Genomic DNA, 22,424 nt, shown 5'->3' on the forward strand with positions numbered 1-22,424 from the left:
CTGATTTTGTAGTTGCAGTAGCATTAAGTGTTGTAAACCCTTGTCCAGACTCACCTATTTTTGTGTTTAAGCATGGACATCAGCACTGAGGAGAAGCAGTTACATGGCTCATCTGTAGCTTTAAGTTCAAATCAAAACTTGGCAGGACTGGACAGCAACATTTACAAAAATTATGAGAGCAGTCCTTTCAGTTTTTACTGTTTACACTATTTTTTTTTTATAGTAGAACATCACAAAAAGCAGCTGCAGAGTAGTAGAACATTTTTTAACATAATATTACTGGACTGTTGTGATTACAGTCAACACAAGATAAGTGTTGTGTTATGAAAATTTGCATTTTTAAACTTAAACAAGAATAAATGCAGTTGTAGCATATGTAACAAGCCAAAAATCCACAGAATATCTGTGCAAACTTCACTGAGTTATGACTATATTTAATTGGCAAGTGCATAGAGTTACACACATTAGAAGACCCAGTAAAAATATGGCAGTTGCAATATGCTGATGCATCTTTAAATAGCAGTAATCAATGAAGCATCTAGTGTATGTCTATATAATGTCTGTAAAGAAGCACTTCTCTTTAGAATACTTGCCTTCCTGCTCTTAAGAATTAGAAAAATAAACCAATAAATACATATTAAATGTTGTTTCATAGAAATGGGAGGCTTACCTGGAAGAAAGAAGAGAGCCGTTGCTTAGGCTTAAGTTTTATTGCTAATAAGTAATTATGAGTCAAACAACCCAGTTTGACTATTAGCCTTCAGTTTGTATTTTGCCAGTGTTTGTCTAACCTTATTGATCAACAATCATTTTGTTTCAGCTTAATAAAAGACAAAAGCAGCAAATTCAGTGAAATGGGTCTTGAGCTTAATTAGTATTTGAAATTGAAAAGTGGCTTCAGTTCAGTTGCTTTTCTTTGCAAAGTGGTTGTTGTCAGGTTTGTTCTCTTTTAGATCACTACAGCAAAGCTCAGCTCACCTTCCCAATGTCAGTATCCTTGTTCCTAGTCTTTAATCCCTGAGTTTTTTTTTCCAGGTGTGTAGTTCATCAGTTGTGATGCACTGACTATTTGCAAGGTGTCTGCATGCATGTGTGTGTGTGTGTTTCGTCTTTTATGTCTGTCTACTGAGACCTTGCATAGACCTCCTTTTTACCTCCATCACTCCTCCTCTCATCTCAATCCTTTCATCCATCCCGACCCTTGCGCTTCCTCCTTTCCCTTTCTCTTTCATTCCTCTAATCCATACTCTCACTTTCTTCCTCTCCAAAGGATCCACTGTTTACATAATCAACATGATTTCCACTGAGAGGTCTTCTCCCTCCATCCCTGAGGCCTCAGCCCTTTCTCTCTCAGTCTTTCCTTCTCTCACATCCTCTCCTGACCTCCCCCACTCTTTCTCTCGTCTCTTCTATGGTACCCTCAATCTGACTCATTCCTTTGGGTCTATTTTTATCTCTCCCTCACTCTCTATGTTTCTCTCCCCCTCAGTCCCGTACATGCAATCACTGCTCTGTTGTGGAACGTTATGATTGAACATAGACAAAAACAGTTTGAGCCCAAACAGGGGAGAAGCCAAGAACCGGACACAGAGCGCAGGATATACAGCTTCTTTTCTATCTTTCCTTTTTCCTAATCTACCGTCCCCCTTTCTTCTCTGAAGGGCTTCATCACACCTGACCATCTGTCCTGGCTATCTGGTTAGACTCACTGTGCCATCGTGTGTTTGTTTCAGTGGCTGTGTGGCTGTTTCCTGAGTTGGTCTATGATTTTACCTGCTTCTCTACATGTGTGTGTGGGTGGGAGTAGGTGATGATGAATGGGCTTTAGCACAGACCTCCTTTGCTTGTTAGTGTGGGCTGTGAGCACAGGTGTGTCAGGATTAATGATTTATTAAGAATTGTTTAATTGGTTATTTAAAATGTTTCGGATAAATGCCATAAATGCAGCTGTAAAGAAAACCGTGTTAATACTGTGTGTGCTGCATTTTACCACAGCTTCTTAAATCAGATATAGACATTTAAACTTGGTCGTGTGTAGTTGCAAAAGTCTTGAGTCACCCCTTATATCTTGCTGAAATACGCAAGCTTTTAAATTATTACCTTTTTGGTGCAAAAATACAGTTTTATTCCTGTCAAACTGTGTTGGCATCTTTTAGAGGCTCAACTAAAGAAATGGTAAATGGCCTGTATTTGTATGGCTTTACACTACATTCAGTCATTCACACACTGGTGATGGCAGCTACATTGTAGCCACAGCTGCCCTGGGGCGCACTGACAGAGGCGAGGCTGTCGGACACTGGTGCCACCGGGCCCTCTGACCACCACCATTAGGCAACAGGTGAAGTGTCTTGCCCAAGGACACGATGACAGAGACTGTCCGAGCCGGGGCTCGAACCGGCAACCTTCCGATTACAAGACAAACTGCCAACTCTTGGGAACCGATTATGTCCTTTTGAGACAGGCTGATAGTAACAAAGTGCCTAAATAAATAATTTAAAATTGTTGTTTTTTTGCTAGGTTAGCTGTTATGTGTAGGTGCCACAGTAGATCAGTGTTGAGAGGCGTATCAAAAAATATCCTATTCTTATAATTATGCTGTGTAAGAAAATGTTAAAGTGGCCACCTGTATATGTAAACCATAGCATGATGATATATATTTGATATATATTTGTAAATGATCTGCTGATAAGCAGTTGGGTGGGGCTGGTGCCTGTCCCAGCTATTAGTGGGGCAGAGGTGGGGTACATACCTGTCACAGGGCTAGCACACAAATGGGCTCGCTCAGAAGGTAGAGCAGGTCCCCTACTAATCCCTGTCTGCTCCAGTCTCTGATGCATCCATCAGAATATGAATGTTAGACAGGAAGCACTTACATAGAATAAGTAATGTATGAATGGGAGAATGAGGCAAGTTGTACAAAAATGCTTTGGGTACTCAGTTATCTAACCAGCCTATCAGTAACCTGGCAAACATATATATGGGAGGAGGTTTAGAGAGAACCCACCCAGGTACAGGGAGACAATGCAAACTCCACACAGGAGGACCCCAGCTAGCCAGGACCACAGAAAAGGAGACCTTTCTGTGTGGAGTTTTCATGTTTGCATGGCTTCTTTTGGGGTACCCTGATTTCCTTCCACATACCAAGGACGTGTTAGGTTAATTTGTGATTCTAAATTGGCCACAGATGAGCGTGAATGATTGTCTGTCTCTGTGTCATAGCCCTGCAACAGGCTGATGACCTGTACATGGTGTGCGCCATCTCTCGTCCAATCACAGCTGGGATAAGCCCCAGTCCCCCTGTGACCCTGATAAATGATTAAGAGAATGGATGAATGTGTTGATAAGCTGCTTATTACCAAAATTATCAGTATGTTGTGCAGCACTCGTTTGGCTGTTTTTCAGTATGCAAGATAAAGATGAAAATGTGAAGCAACACATTTGGAGAATTAGCATACAAGAAGAAATCGCCTGTAGTTTCTTGAATACTGAAGTCTAAGCGACCTTTAATAAAAGAGCCTCCTCACTCTCCTCACTCTCACGACTCTCGCTCTCCCAGGACCCGTTTGATGCAGAGCTTCAAAGAGTCCCACTCCCATGAGTCCCTGCTTTCTCCCAGCAGTGCCGCTGAGGCCCTGGACCTCACTCTGGACGAGGACGCTATCATCAAACCTGTGCACTCGAGCATCCTGGGACAGGAGTACTGCTTTGAGGTGAGAACTGAGCTGCTCAGCGGAGAGCCCACGGCACACTCGCACACAACCACAGAGTGTACAGAGCAGTAAATGACACTAAAACTGTTGTTTCCACCCTGACAAGTGAAAGTGATGTGCAATGCAAATAGGATTGCTTTTTTTCTTTTCTTTTTAAATGTGAAAATGAAAATAAGGACATTTAAATGAGCCTAAGTCCTCTCAGCTTTTCCATCACCTGTTCATTAGTGGAACATGACAGAGGTTGAGAGTGAATACAAGTCATTATTTTGGCGCTTTAGTTGCAGTCTCCATAGTGACTAATGGCTGTGGTTGTTGAATTTACCATTGGCTAACCTCAGGTGACTACGGCATCGGGAACCAAGTGCTTTGCGTGTCGCTCAGCTGCAGAGAGAGACAAATGGATCGAGAACCTGCAGAGAGCTGTCAAGCCCAACAAGGTGAGGGGAGAGAAAGGGATGCGGTAGAGGAAGAAAAAAGGATGATCCCTCTGTCTGTGTGTCTCTCTCTCTCCTCCCCGTCTCCCGTTGTTGTGTGTTTTCAATAAGAGCGCACCGCTTCATTTCTCTGTGTGAACTCCATCCTCGTGTCTGTGTGTGTCTGTGTTGAACAATTTAGTGGCTTCTACAAGCAAAATATTAAAGCTGCACAAGGTAATGTCGATGGTGGGAGGACCCAAAATGCTGTTTTGAAAAACCACAAATCAGGTAATGTGATAAGTAAATTGAACACAGCGGGTTGATGTTTACCTGCACAGCATGTCTGTGATACTTTGATAGGGAAGTAAAAGATTTAACACTCGTGAGTCTAGGTCTTTTATTGTTGCTCTCTACAGACAATGGGCCTCATGCAAGAACCACAAGACAATTTGTGGCAGTAAAAATCTATGGGTAGTTTTTCTCAAGTGGTCCAGACTTGTTGTCAGAGCAAACCCCACTTGTTGGACCTGAAATCGGATTGTCTAATCATAAAATTATCATAAGTAAGACAGGCAACTTTCCCAAATTAATATTTGATTAAGACTATATCATTATTGCATCTATGGAGAACGTTGTCTGCCTTTATTTTCCTTTGGAAAATATAAGCAGTGCAGGCAGACTTGCTAGTAAAAGTCAATTTTCGGGGCACTGGTCATGCTTAGTTGCTACAATGGATGGGGCCTCATATTTTACTGTGGATGCTGCACTTTATCTATCTCCTCCTGATCTCAAAACATGCATTAACCACTACAGGACTGATTATGCTAATAATCATTTATTTTGTGAACCTGAAAAATTCAATTTAACTTTTATTTATATAGCGTCAAATCACAACAACAAGGCACTCTATATTGTAAGGTAAAACCCCCCAACAATCAAATGACCCCCTATGAGCAAGCACTTGGCAACAGTGGGAATGAAAAACGTCCCTTTAAAAGGAAGAAACGTCCAGCAGAACTAGGCTCAGGGAGGAGCAGCCGTCTGTAAAGGAGGAAGACAGGACAACAGACACATTTATGAGGTTAAATCAAGCAATTTAATTAAATGCATGATGTTGTTTTAACATGAGGTTCGTTTTCCATGTGCTTGTATCTGACACCAGTTTTTGCAGATGATATACTTGTATTTTTTAAACACTACAAGATGGTGTATTTTCATATGGAAAGTCGTTTCCAGTGTCGCTTTAAGGTACTATAATGTTATTTGCGTCTTCACATCTTAAAAAAGACTTATCGCCCTTCATGCTCGCTCCATATATAATTAATATCCTAATTTTAATCCAAATTCCATCGTAAAGTAAAACTCTCCCTAAATTTTTCCCCTCAGTGTTGTTAAAAGTGAGCAGACATGTGAGATACGCAGCTTAGATGGCAACCAGAGACTAAAGGGTTATTAAGCGAGACTGAGATGAAACATCACCAGAGTTGAACGCCTCGTCCAGATGCTGCGGCCGCAGGGGTCCTGGATGAGTCACGGAGCTCCAAGGACTCCAAACAGGCGCTTTCTCCAAAATCTCTCCTCCTACTCCCCCAAAACAACACGCACTCTTCTTCTCAGACCAGATGCACCATAAGCGATAAGACTAACTGCAGAGAGAAGGATTATCATTATTCTTTGTAATTTTCTAGAGTCTTTTAATTCCTTTTTTTGCCCGTGATTGCTCGGTTTTCAGGAAAAAAGTATTTATTACACCTTAATTTAACATTCCACTAGTCTTTTGGTAATACAATTGAAATATACTGGCAAAAGGGAATGTGTAACATAATATCAAGGTGGAGGACTTGAGCGCATGCTGGCTCTGCTGCACTGTATGTGCACTAGCAAACTGAGCCACCAGATGCCCAGCACATTCAAACTCAGAGGTCTGGAATTAATTATGCCTTGTGTTTGGCGCTGGTTATCAAAGAGCATACAAATGGAGACGTTAGAGCTGTTGATCTTGATGATGCTCACGTATTTGGCCGTCTAAATTAGGACTTAAATAGTCTGAAGCAAACAGGGGGGCCATCAACAGTGGCATTTGAGCCCAATTGAAATGACTCCCAGTTACTGAAACATCATTCTGTAATCAACATGGGGGATGTCAAATATAGCTGGGCTTTGTGATCATGATTAGGGAATGTAGCAGTCCATAGGAGCATTTTTAGTCCATTGTGTTTGCAGCACATGTGTATTGTGTCATTTGTGTTTTTTCTATGTCTAAGGGGATTACTTTGTTTTATCCATAAAAAGAATCATTCTTCATTATTTTCTGTTCTCTTTCTCTTGTGTGTTTCTCATGCTGTTTTCTGTCTCTGTATCCAAGATGAGAGTTGAGAGCAATTTATCAAGTACAACCCACTATCATAGTAGCCAAACCGCCATGTCACCAGACATTTATTTCCTGTCATTTACTCTTTTCTCCTGCAGGCTGACCTGCTGTCGCCTTTTATTTGCACACACTCTCTCTGCTTCCACGTCTTTTTTTCTTTGCCGTCTGTCATGTTTCCTCCTGCATTGTATCATCTTGTCTTTGTAAAGCTTTTAAATGTTTTATCAGACATGCTTGGCCTTGCTTGACCTGACTTTCTCTCCACACAGGACAACAGCCGGAGGGTGGACAATGTGCTCAAACTGTGGATCATAGAGGCCCGCGAGCTTCCAGCAAAGAAACGATACTACTGCGAACTATGTTTGGACGACATGCTGTATGCACGCACCACCAGCAAGCCCCGCACCGACACCGTTTTCTGGGGCGAGCACTTTGAATTCAACAACCTGCCAGCTGTCCGCAACCTACGCCTTCATCTATACAAGGAGACAGACAAGAAGAGACGCAAGGTGACACAGAGAACTGTAGGGTAGCATAAAGGTCTGAAAATGAGTCATTTATATTAACTTAAAGTTGTTGAAACGAATACAATTGAAATATCCTAAAGTTGAATTTTATCGACTTATTTTTTTATTTTCTTATTATCACATCTACATCAACAACATTAATTATACTAGCTTTATTTATATAACATCATTAATAACAAAGCAAAGCAAAATCAGGATAAACTAAATGCAATAGTTATAACAGCAACAAGACAAAACAGGAAACAGAAATGCAAATGCAAAATGTCAATATAGATACTAATAAAAGAATAAAAGTCCTGAAAAGATACCAAATAAGACAAGTGAGGCAAAAAAAACAACAACAAACAAACAAAACTGTCATGAACCGAAGTTCCGAGCGCAGGCAGGACCCAGTAGCAGAACACACACACTAGGGTAGGAGCGAATAAAGAAAGTAATTTTTATTGCAACTAAAGGTGTCCCGTGAGGGTAGCCAGAAAAACAACGGATGAAACCAGACGAAACCGAGGGACCGCACAGGGAACGCCGAGAGCGGGGCTGTGAGAGGCTGTAAAACAAAAAGAGAGACAGATTACTGGGGTGCGGAAAAAAGGCAGCATACGAGGGAAGGTGGAGTGTGCGTCTCACGGTGATAGCCGGGCCGAGTGAACCAGAGGGGGGTGGAGCTCCAAAAGGGGTCGAGACGGCGAAGCTGAATGTGAACCAAATCTCAGGCGGACAGGTGGACAGGCAGGTGGCTCGAAAAAAACACGCCGAGTTGTGATCTGGGTACACAGGGAAAAAAAACAGTGTTAGGTCCGATGGAGAGTTTGTCATACGAGTTCTTTTCCGCAGGCGTACGTTACCGCTGAGAGGCGACTACGGACTGGCGTGGAGCAGCAGGTAGGGCAGGATTAAATAGTCCACCTGGTGATCGCCTGGGATGGGATGCAGGTGTGGGGTTAGCAGCCACGCTCGTGGGCGTGGACATCCCAGCAGCACCCCGGACGCCGGGCCGCGGACCATGACAAAAACAAAGGATAAATAATACTAAAAATATAAATAAAATAGATCGCATAAAGTGAAATCTGCAAGCCAGTGTTGTAGGACACAATTTAAAGGATTTCCCTGATTGTCTGAGCCGTACTTACTCAGCCAGGTTGTTCTAAAGTCAAAGAATCCCGACAGTCGCCTTTAGATTTCAGCCTCGACTTTGGAACAGCTTGAAGGACCTACCTGAGGATCTAAGGCTATGAACTAGTTCAAATTGGGCCAACTGTTTTGCTGCATAGCTTGCGGCCGCAGATGTGCTTTAATTGTGATCAGTAAATTCTTAAAATCAGTTGCAAAATGCACAAGAAGCCAGTGGAGAGAAGCCAGGACCGTGTAACCAGTAGGGAACTTTCTGAGCTAGTTTCAGGGCAGAGTGACTTTTCATGTATGCCCCAAAAGAGGGAGATGAAGTAGTCCAGCCATGAGAAAATAAATGCATGAATTGTGTGAGAGCATTGGTTTTATTTTTGAGATGCAGACAGATCTGAACAGCTGCTCTCGATGTGTGCGTCAAAGCTGAATCAAATGGTATTTCCAAATGTCTGTTAGTGGGCTTTACAATGGAAGGTTTGTAGGACTGAGATGTCATGTTATTTATGGAGCAGTCAGTGCTACAGAGGTGAAACTGAAAAAGCAACTATGCTTTTAGGGTCAAGAGGTCTCCAGCAAGGTATATCTGTATATCTGCTGCACAGTACTAAGAGCTGGTAGAAGCATATGATAGAAAATATAGCAGGACCTAAAACTGAACCTTGGGGTATACCACAGGTAAAGAGGTAATCACCTGTGGTGACAGGGTAGATTCTTACTAAAAGTGAAAACACTTCAATTTAAAAGATAAAGCAAATGCATGAGTAATACTGTGAGGTGTAACATTAGCACTTAAGAAGTAAGTGACTTAATACTGAGTCACAAAACCAGTCATTCTCATTTTCAGCTCAGTACAAGAGTAACGCTGCCACAGTAAAGCTCTAGCTTCAAACAGCACTCCGGGGATCCAGCGTTAGTCCTGCTGCTCATAATTAATTCATTGCTGAAGCTTAAAATGAACTTTTTTTTGACATTTCCGACTTTCAGATTAGTTTTCTAAAATATTTCTATGCAGAACTGAAAGAAACAATGTTTCTTTACCACAGCTAATGTTTGTTTTTGCTTTTCACGTCTAAGGAAAAGAGCACATACTTAGGACTCGTAAGCATCCCCATCTCAAGCATCACTGGACGTCAGTTTGTGGAGCAGTGGTACCCGGTCATCCAGCCCAGCGTTCTCACCAAGGGAGCTGGTGTCGGAGGAGGGAAGATCATCAATGCATCTCTACGCCTCAAATCCCGCTTTCAGACCATGAACATCCTGCCCATGGAGCTGTATAAGGAGTTTGCAGAGTATGTCACTAATAACTACCGCACCCTGTGTGCTGTGCTGGAGCCTGTGCTGAGTGTCAAGAGCAAAGAGGAAGTGGCCTGTGCTCTGGTGCATATACTTCAGAGCACAGGGAAAGCTAAGGTATGAGATCACTGAGTCCTCTACTTGACAAACACTATTTTAGGAGGAAAATAGTAACTCGGTTCCCCTTTTCTCCAGGATTTTCTATCGGACATGGCAATGTGTGAGGTAGACAGATTCATCGACCGAGAACACCTTATCTTCAGAGAGAACACTCTGGCCACCAAAGCCATAGAAGAGTACCTCAAACTGATTGGACATAAGTACCTCAAGGATGCTATAGGTGAGTCGGAGCGTTTGCAGTGTTTGACTTAGTCGCTCCTGTGTTCAAACCAATTTAAAATTCAGCAGATCAACTTTTGAAAGTTGGGAAATAGCCAAACTTTTAATTAAAGGGGGGGAAAAATCCTACTTAAGAGACCCAACTTTCTCTCAGCATGCCTTAGTGTTTTTGCATGCAGAAGATAGTTTGGTTGGGTGTGGGGAATTTTATTATTTTCAACTTTTTCGTGGTACTCAAACTTGTGTCTTTTTTGCACTGTGCATATTATGTGATTATCCGAGCTCAGCACAAGTCTGTTGGCGGTGAGATCAAGAAGCAGCTCTCCTCAAAAGGCGAGAAATACGACTTCCTGAGAGGAAGCAACGAGCTCGATATGTTGTTATCGTTAGCCTGGTTTCATTAATGAATGTTTGCTTGAGTTCATATGAAATCGAGAACTTATTTAACATAATTGTATTCAGCCATCATTATTCTGGATTGTAGGATGAACATGAAGACTTCAGTGTCTTATGGACAACTTGAGCTTCATGGCAGTGGCCATTTGGTTTTTAACAGGCTAAAAGTGATCATATTTAGATAAGAGGGTGGAATAAAGTGATCAGTGTACACCAGCTGGCTTCATTATCAGGATGTACTTTGAAATAATAATAAGTAACATACAAATAAAATACTATCATTTCATTCAATAATGCTACAGACACCTTAAATGGGCAATTAATACAATAAATAACACAGTCCATCTAATATTTCATAACTTTAAGCCCTAATTAAACTTAAACTTTATCAAATTTAAAAAGGTGGGTAAAAAAACAGCATAAAATAAAAGTTAAATAAAGGTAAGCTAACTCCAAGTAAACAATGATATATAGGATAACATAAACAGTGTCACGGTCTGCGGTGGGCGGACCGTATGTGGGAGTGTGAGGTTCCAGGTGCAGACACAGACGAGGAGACAGTACCGAACTTGAAACGAAAAGCGAGCCTTTATTTGGGCTGATTAACGTGGCAAACAACAGAAAACACTGAGGCAAAACTAAACTAGAAACTGAACTGGGAAAACTAAGAACTGACACTTAACTCAGACAGCAGGGAAGGCTAAGACAGGGTGACAATGATGCACATGACGGAGAAAACTATGAACAGGACTCTGTGCTGGAACAACAAAGAACTATGAAACATATTCACGTAAGCAACATGGACATGGCCAGCACAGAGTCCTGAAACCTGGTGTAACATGGGGGAAGTAGAACAGACGACGCGGCGACGAACAAAGGAAGACTGAGGACTTAAATACACACATGAGGTGATCAGGGGAAGTGGAGACACATGAGAACACAGCTGACTAGAAGGAAACATAATGACAATACAGGGGAGAGTAACAGTAACTACAACGAACAAAGAACCCCATACTCTTTCAAAATAAAACAGGAAACACAGAGACATGGAGATAGAACATGAACTTAACCTAACAAGAGACATGAAACATGACAGGTAGACACACGGACCAGGGAGAGATGACAAAAGGGACTAAGAAACCAAGGACTAAACTGCAAACTAGAAAACAACTAGATGTGTTAAACTACACATGTGGATACAAAAAATGCATTAGAACTTAAACCCTGGGCCTCATGGCCCAGTACCGTGACAAACAGTTTCTCAGTTGTTTCTCAGTAAAGTTTTCTCTTAATTTTCTAACACTGAGTGCATTTAATGCTTTGGTGTTCATAAAGGTAGTGCATAGGAGTGTAAAGGGACAGACAGTTTCTCCAGAGATTTCCAGTAAGTGCTAAGTGCTCGTAATAATAATACACAATAATACAGTGCAGTGAATTCTGCTCAGCAGTCCATTTCTGAGAATTGTTTTCTATATGCTATATTGGTATGAAAATACTTTGAGCTAAAAGTAACTACTGTTGTAATTTGCTGTTGGCCAATAAGACAGCTCCTCACCTACGACTACTTAAACAGCATAGTGTGGCAGTGTGGCAATGCTCGGTTTGTTGTCTCATAATTGATTTCTTTCATATTAATCTTGTTGTGGATGTTGTTTTCTTTATTAATAACACTGAAACTTGTTGCTAATGAAATGTCTCTTGCAGGGGAGTTCATAAGGGCCTTGTATGAGTCAGAAGAAAATTGTGAAGTTGACCCCATGAGAATACCACCCTCTGTATTACCAGACCACCAAGCCAATCTTCGAATGTGCTGTGAATTGGCACTCTGCAAGATTGTTAATTCCCATTGGTGAGTAGTTAATAATGCAAAAAAAGCAACTCCTTTACTAGACTGTGTTTATTTCTCTTCGCTATAATAAAGATAGATGAGGCTTTTAAACAGCTTCTCGGTGGAATATCTAAATGTACCTAGTTTGTCCTGAAACCTTTTATGTTGCTTTATAGTGTGTTCCCTCGAGAGCTGAAGGAAGTCTTTGCCTCCTGGCGAGTGCGCTGTGCTGAGAGGGGTCGAGAAGACATCGCTGACCGCCTCATCAGCGGTTCTCTTTTCCTGCGCTTCCTGTGTCCTGCTATCATGTCGCCATCGCTTTTCAACCTCACCCAGGAGTATCCAGATGAGCAGACATCACGCACACTCACCCTCATCGCTAAAGTAGTGCAAAACCTGGCTAACTTCTCCAAGTCAGTTTTATTTCATTTCATTCATATATTTAACTTTATGAAAATAATTCTGTTTTTTTAATCCATGTATTTAGGGAAGGAAAAAAGCTGACCATCAATGACAAAAACAAATAAATAAATGAATTTATGCGTTTAATTGTTTGATATTTCTTCTTTACAGTGCCCAAAACTATTAAAGATTTGAGCTTTAATACAAAAACAGTTGAAATTAATGACATTTATTTGAAAAAACTATTATTAAATCAAAGATTATGAGTGTAGCTACAATTTAACTCATTCACTGCCATTGACGTCTATAGCCGTCAATTGTAGTGAATGAGTCAATGGGTTTAACTCATTCACTGCCAATGGCTGGCAGTGAATGAGTTAATTTCCCTGCTAAAATATTTTTCAGTTCTTTTTCTACCACTTTCCCTGTCACACACATATGTCCTCCCCGCCCTGTTCTGTTTGTTCCCACCTGCAGGTTTGGAAGCAAAGAGGAGTACATGTGTTTCATGAATGAGTTTTTAGAAATGGAGTGGGGCTCCATGCAGCAGTTCCTCTACGAGATCTCCAACCTGGACAGTGTCAGCAATGCAGGCGCTTTTGAGGGCTACATCGACCTGGGCAGGGAGCTGTCTATACTGCACAGTCTCCTCTGGGAGGTCATGGCTCAACTCAGCAAGGTAAACACAAAGCATCATATCTGTTGTTATAAACTGCAACCATACTGGTAAAAATCAAATGATACGTCAAAAAAATCCACAGTGGGTTATTTATCGCTACAGTATCCTGAATTTAACCTACTATAGTCATCAAAGTAGTCGTTTCATATGTAATAATACTGCTGCATTCCTAATCATGCTGCTCTGGAACTGGAAAACAACATTGTGCTTTCTCACATGCAAGTGAAATAATGTCATAAAATAAGTGAAGTAAAACTAAAAACTAAACATAATTACAGTTTAAATTGAATTGCCAGAGTTCAGTTGATAACATTCTGATAACACAGTACATCGCTTACATTGTGCAGCCAGACTAAGCCGTGCTGAGATTCGATGTGTATTGTTAGGACTCGGTTTTAAAAGCTGCATCTAAAAAAAATGTCTTGTTGTTTTCTCACCTCAAATGTTTCACAAAATCAGACTCCATGTGATTACATTTCCAGTGCGTGTTGAATGAGATGAACGTACTGAAAAACACTTACATTAGATTACACAAAAATGTTTTTTAATGAATATGTAGCTAAAGTGCCATTTCTTTTTGTTTTCCCTCCAACCACAGGATGCCATCATCAAACTGGGTCCTTTGCCTCGTCTCCTGAATGACATCAGCATGGCCTTGCGTAACCCACACCTCCAGAGGCAGCCCAGCCATCAGACAGACAGAGAGCCCGGTAGACAGTCGGACAGGCTGCTGTCACGGCCCAGCTTCAACAGGGGCATCTCTTCTGAGTTCCAAAATCTCATGATGAGGGATCTTAATAGGTAGGAATTTGAGACTTTAAACAGTTTCAAACGCTGAAACCTGAGTTGTTTTCACAGAGTGTCAAGAGAATAAAATCCAGAAGATGTTCTTTTTAAGTGATGCAGTTTCCCACTACTGGAAATACTTTTGCAAAGGACATCCATCATCTGACTGCATCTTACATTTGCCTTCTTGTGGTTACCATTGCCAAGTGAAGTCTAGGAAAGTTTGGGGCTGCAGTGCATATTTGAAAAAGTCTTTCAACAAATGCTTCTTTTCTCCTTGTTGTGCAGTAGTAGGTAAAAATACTACGGGAGATGTGGCTCTTTTTTCTGCACTACATTTATGTAACAGCTGGAGATTTGTTTTTTAAGCTAATTTTTTTCAATGAAAAAGCTGTGTCATTATTTAAAAATGCAGAGCGCTGTTTAAGAAAATTGGCCTTGAACCGTTTTGCATGCAGCCTTGTTTTTTCTGTCTAGTGCCACATGGCAACTTTCGGTTGCCTAGATCTCCTCGGAGAGACACCTTACTAAGGTTTCATTTAAATAACATTTTAAGCTAACAACATCCAACAAAATTTTTCCAAAAGCCTAAAATTAGAGAAAGAAAATACAGATTTTTGCAGCAGAACTTTCCCCTACCCTCTTACTCGTAATTTTAATCAGATTAATCCACTTCCGATTGTTCCACTGACTCTATAGAGGGGATTTCAGCTTTATGTTCAGAACCACTGAACTTATCTTAACACTGCATAAAACTGTGTAAAAATAGTCGGCATGACTAGAGCAAAATGAAGATATTTAATTCATGTTTATATAATTGTGGCAGCGTACCTATGTTCAAGGACCTTCTCGCTCTTTCCACACACCGCACATTTGCTTGTTACATTGAATTTAGCTATAGATAAAAGCCTGATAGAGTGATACATCCTAGTTTAATAACAGAGGAAGCATTCAGTCTTGATTTTAACCAACTGAAGAAACGATTCAGATGCTTCTTCCAGCGTTGTTGTATTTAGCTTTCAACTTGCAATCATATTAATATAGTAATATAGTGTCTAAATAAACTGTTCATAGGGGAAGAGTGTAGAGTTTGTTAGACTCCTCACCTCCTGTTTCTGCTGTTCTCCAGCTCTATAGATATCACCCGTTTGCCTTCCCCTACATCCACCGGAGGGGTCATGCCATCTCGTACCCAGATGAGTTTTCAGGACCGTGACCATCCTCATCGAGCATCCTCCAAAGACATGTTTTACGTATCACGCCCTCCCCTGGCCCGATCCAGCCCAGCGTACTGCACGAGCAGCTCGGATATCACAGAACCTGATCCTAAGGTGAGTTTTACCACACTGACTCGGGGAATCACCATCCCATCCGCTAGGTTTACCTTTATCAAGGTGAGATTAGTATGACGTGCATGTTGGTCATACTGTAAGAATCTGCCATCGTGTGATCGAGGCTCTAGTATATCATGACATCTGCTTTTTTCCCACTGATTCACCACGCAACTCATCCTAGCGGTATTTCCTGGGAAATACTTTGATGCATTCCGATAACCAGGCAGGCCTCGCGGTAAAAACACCCGCACCACCCTCACCCATCATCCGTGGCCACCTAACATAAGCAATAACAGGGGGCACACTAGCCTCTCATATCCCTTATTATTTAGGTGCTCAGTGTCAATAAAAGCGTATCTATGATGGACCTCCAGGATTCCCGAATGAACAGCGTGTCTAACCTGCAGTCGGTGGACATGCTCAACTCCTCCCAGGCCTCCATCGCCGGTATGGGCAGCTTCGGCGGGCTGAGCAGCGGAGGCGGTGGCGGCCTGGGGTCGGGCCTGAGCAGCCAGCTGCGGGCCGGTGGGAGGTTGTCAGCTGGCTCTGGCGGCTCCAGCATGTCCGGTGGCCTCCGGCTGAGCCAGCTGAGCCAGATGGGCACCACCACCGACTCGCTATCCCAGCAGCAGCAACAGCAGGCCGCCGCCATGCGCTACCCGCTTTCCTTCCAGAATCCCCTCTTTCATCTGGCGACTGCTGATGGGCCTCAACAGCAACAGCTCCATCACCAGCACAGCCGGGCTCAACCCCCCGCACCCCTTCTCCTGGCCCCAGAGCCCGAACCCTCTCACCAGTCCTACATCCCACAGTTCGCCCATGGAGGGTTCTCTCGCAGTGAGGATCTGTCCACCCTCAGGACCAGGGACGGTCACCTGGGACAACCCAGCATCATCCACTCACATAGCTACAGTGACGACTACAGCAGGGCTGACTATGGACGCAGGCAGATGTCCATGCATATGCAGGTAAATGGACTCTCACTGTATTTCTGTAATGTCATAAATTCGCTATGTAATAATGTTTACATGTGAAATGGTATTACTATAGATGTTGAATTAGTATTTTCATTATGCACAAAGGATAAAAAAGGAACAATGTTATAGACATTGATTAAAAAAATATAATCACAGTCTCATACCCTGAGCTTCAGTTCTTTTGTACAAACCAGACTGTGAAAAATCCCAAAATGCTCTAAAATAAACGCCAAAGATTTTCTAACTTGAAAACAGTAAATTATGAATCATTGATAATTAAATTGGTTCCAGAAGATTGTTTGATTCCACTCTAATCAATTTGTTGTGAAAGTCCTTCAGTGAGTATGCTTCATACCTCTTTTGCTCCAAAGCAGTGCCAAACTATCAACTAGGCCCAAAAACGTTTGAACGTGTTTACTGAAACCCTCAAAAATTGGGCCTTTCTTTGACAGTGGAGCCGAGCTTTAAGAGTCAATCACCAAAAAGATCTCTTTATTCCAACATTTATTAGGAATATATAATATATATTAATTGATAATATATAATTCTGATTCTGAGGATTTGCAGTTTTTCTTTGTCTAGTGTGATGGTAACACACTTTTTTTAGGGATGAGCTTAAGACATGACGCCATCATAAGAAGTCATGACAAAGTCTTCTTGTCACAAAGTCACAAATCTTTGTGAATGTTTATGATTGTTGTCATTAAGTGTCACAATGTCATTTTTATTACAAAGTTACATTGATTGATATGTCTTTGTGATGACAGCTTGACATTAACCAGGACAACGTAAACCTGTCATAAACATGGCGTACCGGGTCAAACTTGAAAAAGTGTCTCACTTTTTGCATTACATCACATTACATTACATCACACATCACACTGCAGGAGCACCAATGTAAAAAGCCAAAACACAAGTTGCCTGTCAGAAAAGCTGAATCAAACTAGAATGCCATGCAGGCCTCATCTGACAAGGGGCTGCATTGGTTCTGTCAATTCCCAGTTTTATCCAATCTAGGAAGCTAAGCAGAATCAGGCCTGGTTAGTACTTGGATCCTTGAGTGTCTGGTGCTGATACCAGGTGCTGTAAGCTGGAATTTGATTGGGTAACGTGGGTTGTCCTTTTATTGGAGGGTTAGTGGATGAATCTTCAGCCCACCTGGTCTGTATGTCTATGGGTGCTTGAGCAAGATACTGAGCTAGAATAAAGCACTGGAGCACCTCAAGGTGCGTAATATTGTAAGGTAAAGTGCTTCATTCACTGCTTCACAGTGAATGGGTTAAATGCAGAGAGGAATTTCCCCACAGGGATCAATAAAGTATACATTATTATTATTAAAGATACTACAATAATACAGAGAAAACTCCAACAATCAAATGACCCCCTATGAGCAAGCACTTTAGCAACAGTGGGAATAAAAAACTCCCTTTTAACAGGAAGAAACGTCTAGCAGAACTAGGCTCAGGGAGGTGCAGCCATCTGCTGCGACTGGTTGGGGGGGAGGCGAGGGAGACAAGGCAAAAGGCACACTGTGGAAGAGATGAATAATAGCTCCATGTTTCTACTGTTACATCACCTTCATTGACTGAATCTCAAAATGCTTGAAACACATCAATTCATCATTCGAACTGAACTTCTGTTACTACATTTTATTGTCTCATTAGTATTTGAGGCAATTTACCCAAGTGTGGCAACCCACTGAATTTTTTTCCAATTTGATAAGTGAATTAGTATAAATGTTAATTTATCATTCACGTGTTTTTCAAGGATAATCTCCAACAGCAACAAATGATGGGCATGGCCTCCCAGACGGGAACCTCCCATTCCTCCCTGGCCACCACGCCTCCCTCCACAGTCCAACCTATGCGGCAGAGTTCTGTTGCTCCGCCTCCCACCCAGCGTGTCAAATCCCAGACCTCCCATCAGCTGTCCGTCAGTGCAGCTGCTGCACCCTCTGCTCCTGCAAAAACTAGGCCGCAAAGCGGAAACCTTCTCCAGTCGCCAGAATCCGGCTACGGCAGGCAGCATGGGCCCCGGCAGCTCTCCGTCAAAGACAACACTGCCCCGGGCCTGCCCCACCAGCAGAGCTCTGTCAGGGAAAGCCAGAGTCCACAGGGAACCACCAGTCAGAGCACTCAACAGTCACCACAGCAGCAGCCTCAGCAACAGCAGCACCTGCTCAAACCCACTATGAGCAAACAGGTAACTGCTGCACACTCTCCTAATATCTAACTTTCCTATTTTTTTTTTCTTTAGCACCTGTGCTCACAGCTATTTCTCAACAACAACGTGTAAGATGTCAGTGTTTAGCTTATCTAGGGGATAAAACTGACATTCAAGATTAAGAGCTTGGGAGCCACCAGGGCTCAGCCATGCTCAAAATGTATGAACTCGTGTAGCACTGAGGCATTTTGGGTAACATCGTGCACCAAATTTATGCAAGTGACTTTCACTCAATTAAAAATTCATGTTCTCATATTCAGTGTGCTGACCTTTCTTCCCAGGGTTCCCAGTCTCCATCTACCCTCAATCCCCCAACGCCAGCCAATGAGCGGACGGTGGCCTGGGTCTCCAACATGCCTCATCTGTCCGCTGACATTGAAAGTTCTCGGATTGACCGTGAGGAATTCAAACTTAAGGAGTACTCAAAAAGCATGGATGAGTCACGCATGGATAGGGTAGGTTTAATTCTTAACTATTTAATTAACATTTCAGTTGAAGTCAGAGGAACATTGAGTTATGTCTGTCATTTCTGAGCAGATGGCACTCAGATTTGATCTTGACACAGAAGTCCAGAGGTCTCAAACTGTGGGAAACAAAAGCCATGAGCCAAATGTTCAACTTGTTTGCATTCTTTTTCTTTTTCTGCAGTTTGGCATATTTACTGTACCTCATCCTTTATAAAGGCAGCCGGCCTAATTTTGAATATCTGGAGGTGGTTTCCAATGCTTTCATGAATGTGTTTAGAGAACTCAAATCCACCAGGCACTGCAGTGACCAAGAAAGCAAGGCATGTACGCACCAGCGTCGCAATAAACTGCTCTAATTTAGCATTCTTTTCACATCTCTACCTCAGGTACGGGAGTACGAGGAGGAGATCAACTCCCTGAAGGAGCGCTTGATGATGTCCCACAAAAAGCTGGAGGAGTATGAACGGAGGCTCCTCACGCAGGAGCAGCAGACCAATAAGATCCTCCTACAGTACCAGAATCGTCTCGAGGACAGTGAGAGGAGGCTGCGGCAGCAGCAAGTGGAAAAAGACTCCCAAATTAAAGGAATAATTAGCAGGTAAATGGAAGCTGTTGTTGGGATGGAGGGAAAAGACTTGTGGTCTTGTATAAGGAGGCCATTGGTGGGCCATAGTCTTTCTTTTTCTTCTGTTACAGGGTTTTTGTGGAAAAAGGACCTTTTCTATAAAATTATGATTGCTAGCATTAATTAAAAAGACTTCTTATACTTCTGCGGAGGACTCCACAGTACGGCGTTAGCATATTGGATTCTGTTTAACAGGATGAAACATGAAAATGAAGCAGTTGTTACTGGCAATATATACATTGCACATCGGAATAAGACTCTATTTACCAGAGGTTGTTATCTTGAAAAGAATATTACAAGATAAGGAGATTGGTTTCCGTTTCATAAAGCACTGTAGCCTATGAGAAAGGATGGGAGCTTTATATTGAAAGCCAAAGCTGCAGACATGTAATGAGTGGCAAATTAAATAATAGACTGTAATACAGAAGACAAAGATCTTTATCTTAGATAAGCATCCAGGAGATGTTCCCGTGGTGGTTGTTTCTTCAGCTTAGTTAAGCTGGACAAAAGAGTCTTTGATTGTCCTCTGAGCTCTTGCCGTAGCAAATTTAAATGCGGTCATAACCTCACAACATGCTTTATTTGTTATTCAAGAGCATCATATTTGGACAACTGCAGAGAACTCCAGCTGAGCCCTAATTTCTCGAGTGCTTGTGCAAAATTGTAATGGGGCTTTTATTGTCAGTGCAGTCTTAACTTTTATTGATCACTCACAAATTAAGCAGTTCATGGAAAAAAGGGTTGAGTATTGATCGTGTCTCAGTTGTATTTTTCAGGCACAAAAACCAAATATTTGCTGGGTTTTAAGGACTCCGTGAGCATTTTACGTGTGACCGCATATTAGCAATGCTGCCCTGCATTTAATTTTGTTTTTATTTTTCAGTGAAAAGACACTTAAAACTACATGAAAATATTGCAGTATTTTTACATCTTATAATAGTCTGTGGTCTGCAACTGAAGGGTGGATAACTGTGACAGAGAATATTGCCACTTCTAATCCACTCCAGGAAAGAAGACTTGGAATGAAGACAGAGAGTCCTGCTCGTCTTTTATGGAAAAACATCTTAAAAGGCCTAACCTTGTATATAACCACCATTAAAACGTCCTCCTTTATCCTGCGCTGTCACACTCACCATCAGCTGTTTGTTTATGAACAAAGTTCTGGATTTTGGGATCATGCAGGATGATTCCAGTTAGCAGAATTTTCAAATGATTCTCCCACGAGATTGCACTGTAAAAGCACAAAAGGATGGGGAGTTGTAAAACTTCAGAAACATGTCTGCACTTTTTAAACCAACTCAAAGAATTGTTTTGGACCTTCGGGCACCGGACTATGGAAGACCATGGTTTAATATTAGCTCTTCCATTTTAAATCAAGGTGAACCATGTTCACTGAAGGACTGCTGATGGGTTTTTTTTACCTCTCCAGAGTGAACATGGGGACTAATACCTCTTTTAACAACACATGATGTGAAATGAAGAGGGGTGAACATCAGAGACAAACCTGAATCAGTCAGTGAATGGTGAAGATTCAGGTATAAAGGCATAAATGAGCTATGCCCTATACTACAGAAACTTTGTCAGAGCACTTAAAGCAAAACCCTTGATTACTGCTCCCCTGAAGTTAAAGCTTAAGGAGAGTGCTGTACACATGAAGCACAACGTGCAGTTATTAGCTGCTGTTTTCAAGGCTTAAACTTGTAACTTTTGGGACCTTTATCATCTGACCACACAAGGATGAATTACAGTAAGTAGCAGATCTGGATGCTTCCGAGTCAATTTTACACACAATTCACTGAGCCAGCCCAGGTCATGCAGAGCATTGCAGATCTAATGCACACACACGAGCAATGCAAATAATGTAGAGGGCGTCCTGTTGATTGGACTTCAGAATATCAGTGAAATAACAAGTGCAACCATAGCCTTATGTTATGTTTCACCTTAAATTGAGTTTTATGTTCAATTTTCACATTCAGATATATAAACATATATATATATATATATATACATATATATTATGTTGATGCAAAAGCAAGCTCAGGTTCTGCTAATGGAGCCCTTAGTTGTGACCTTAATTTCATGGCTCCTGTGTAGGCTTGGAAAAAAACCCAACTCTTTATCTGCAGACCTAAAATACTCAGCGTTATGTTTCAAGTTTGAGAGATATTTTTTTTCAGAGAAGCCTTAATGTTCTGTGCATAGAATTTGCTTTAAGCTCAGAGCAAATCCAACCTATGTCATTAGACCAGGTACACATTTTGTTCTCAACAATCTAATTTAAACCAAAGCCGAATATTGAGTTTTAGGTCATGCTAGGTTAAACACTGAATCCACTTTACCTGTAGCACTTGTATTTTTATTTTTTCTTTAGGGTAGTTATTCCATTAGTTGGCTACAGGCTCTCATATTTTTTTGTCAAAATACTTTAATTTTAAATATGAATGAAACTATTTATCTTCCCCGAGCTCTTTGCTGTGAACTGAAGAGATTTATATTGACGAGATGCATTGAATTTGCAGCAGAAAGGGGGGAGGGGACTTAATGGTCTTAATTGCACCTGTCATAGTAATAATCTATTTTAACTATAACCCATAGCATAGTAAATTCAGTAATGCAAGAGCCATAATAATAGTAGTATAAGAAATGTGATGTATATGAATTCTATTGAGAGTGAGATTACTATTTTAACCTTGCAATAGCTAACTTTTTAGCAGGAGAAGCGCAATAACAGATGCAGTATGTATCTGCGTGTGCTGTTTGTGCCGAATGCACATGCAGGATCCTGAGGAGGTGTATTGTATGCATCTTGTGTAGATAACGAAACAGTGACTTCCTGCCAAAATCTTTTACCAGGTGCCATCTGCAGTATCTAAACATACAAAATATAGACCTGGAATACTGTAAAATGCAAAACACCACAGAG

The 22,424-nt window shown here is 41.6% G+C and overlaps 1 protein-coding gene across 2 annotated transcripts in view; it reads left to right on the forward strand.

Moving 5' to 3' along the window:
* Positions 1-3,556: 3,556 nt before the first annotated feature.
* syngap1b (synaptic Ras GTPase activating protein 1b) overlaps positions 3,557-22,424 on the forward strand; it is a 34,895-nt gene continuing 16,027 nt past the window's right edge. The window contains exons 1-16 of one of the 2 annotated variants that reach the window (XM_085365930.1): positions 3,557-3,710; positions 4,052-4,150; positions 6,770-7,009; positions 9,227-9,562; positions 9,641-9,785; positions 11,885-12,029; positions 12,185-12,421; positions 12,888-13,089; positions 13,688-13,890; positions 15,005-15,206; positions 15,391-15,444; positions 15,542-16,177; positions 17,954-18,388; positions 18,691-18,864; positions 19,263-19,474; positions 20,509-20,527. In XM_085365930.1, the coding sequence (XP_085222056.1) occupies positions 3,567-3,710; positions 4,052-4,150; positions 6,770-7,009; positions 9,227-9,562; positions 9,641-9,785; positions 11,885-12,029; positions 12,185-12,421; positions 12,888-13,089; positions 13,688-13,890; positions 15,005-15,206; positions 15,391-15,444; positions 15,542-16,177; positions 17,954-18,388; positions 18,691-18,864; positions 19,263-19,474; positions 20,509-20,527 (3,483 nt within the window). In that variant the 5' untranslated portion in view covers positions 3,557-3,566. Of the gene's footprint in view, positions 3,711-4,051; positions 4,151-6,769; positions 7,010-9,226; positions 9,563-9,640; positions 9,786-11,884; positions 12,030-12,184; positions 12,422-12,887; positions 13,090-13,654; positions 13,891-15,004; positions 15,207-15,390; positions 15,445-15,541; positions 16,178-17,953; positions 18,389-18,690; positions 18,865-19,262; positions 19,475-20,508; positions 20,528-22,424 lie in introns of those variants that run through there. The other variant, XM_085365929.1, reaches the window with a different exon arrangement.

Source organism: Diplotaxodon limnothrissa, linkage group LG11 (genome assembly GCF_057381915.1).
Source record: "Diplotaxodon limnothrissa isolate DT_005_m linkage group LG11, D_limnothrissa_male_GT1.1, whole genome shotgun sequence".
NCBI classification, from domain to species: domain Eukaryota; kingdom Metazoa; phylum Chordata; class Actinopteri; order Cichliformes; family Cichlidae; genus Diplotaxodon; species Diplotaxodon limnothrissa.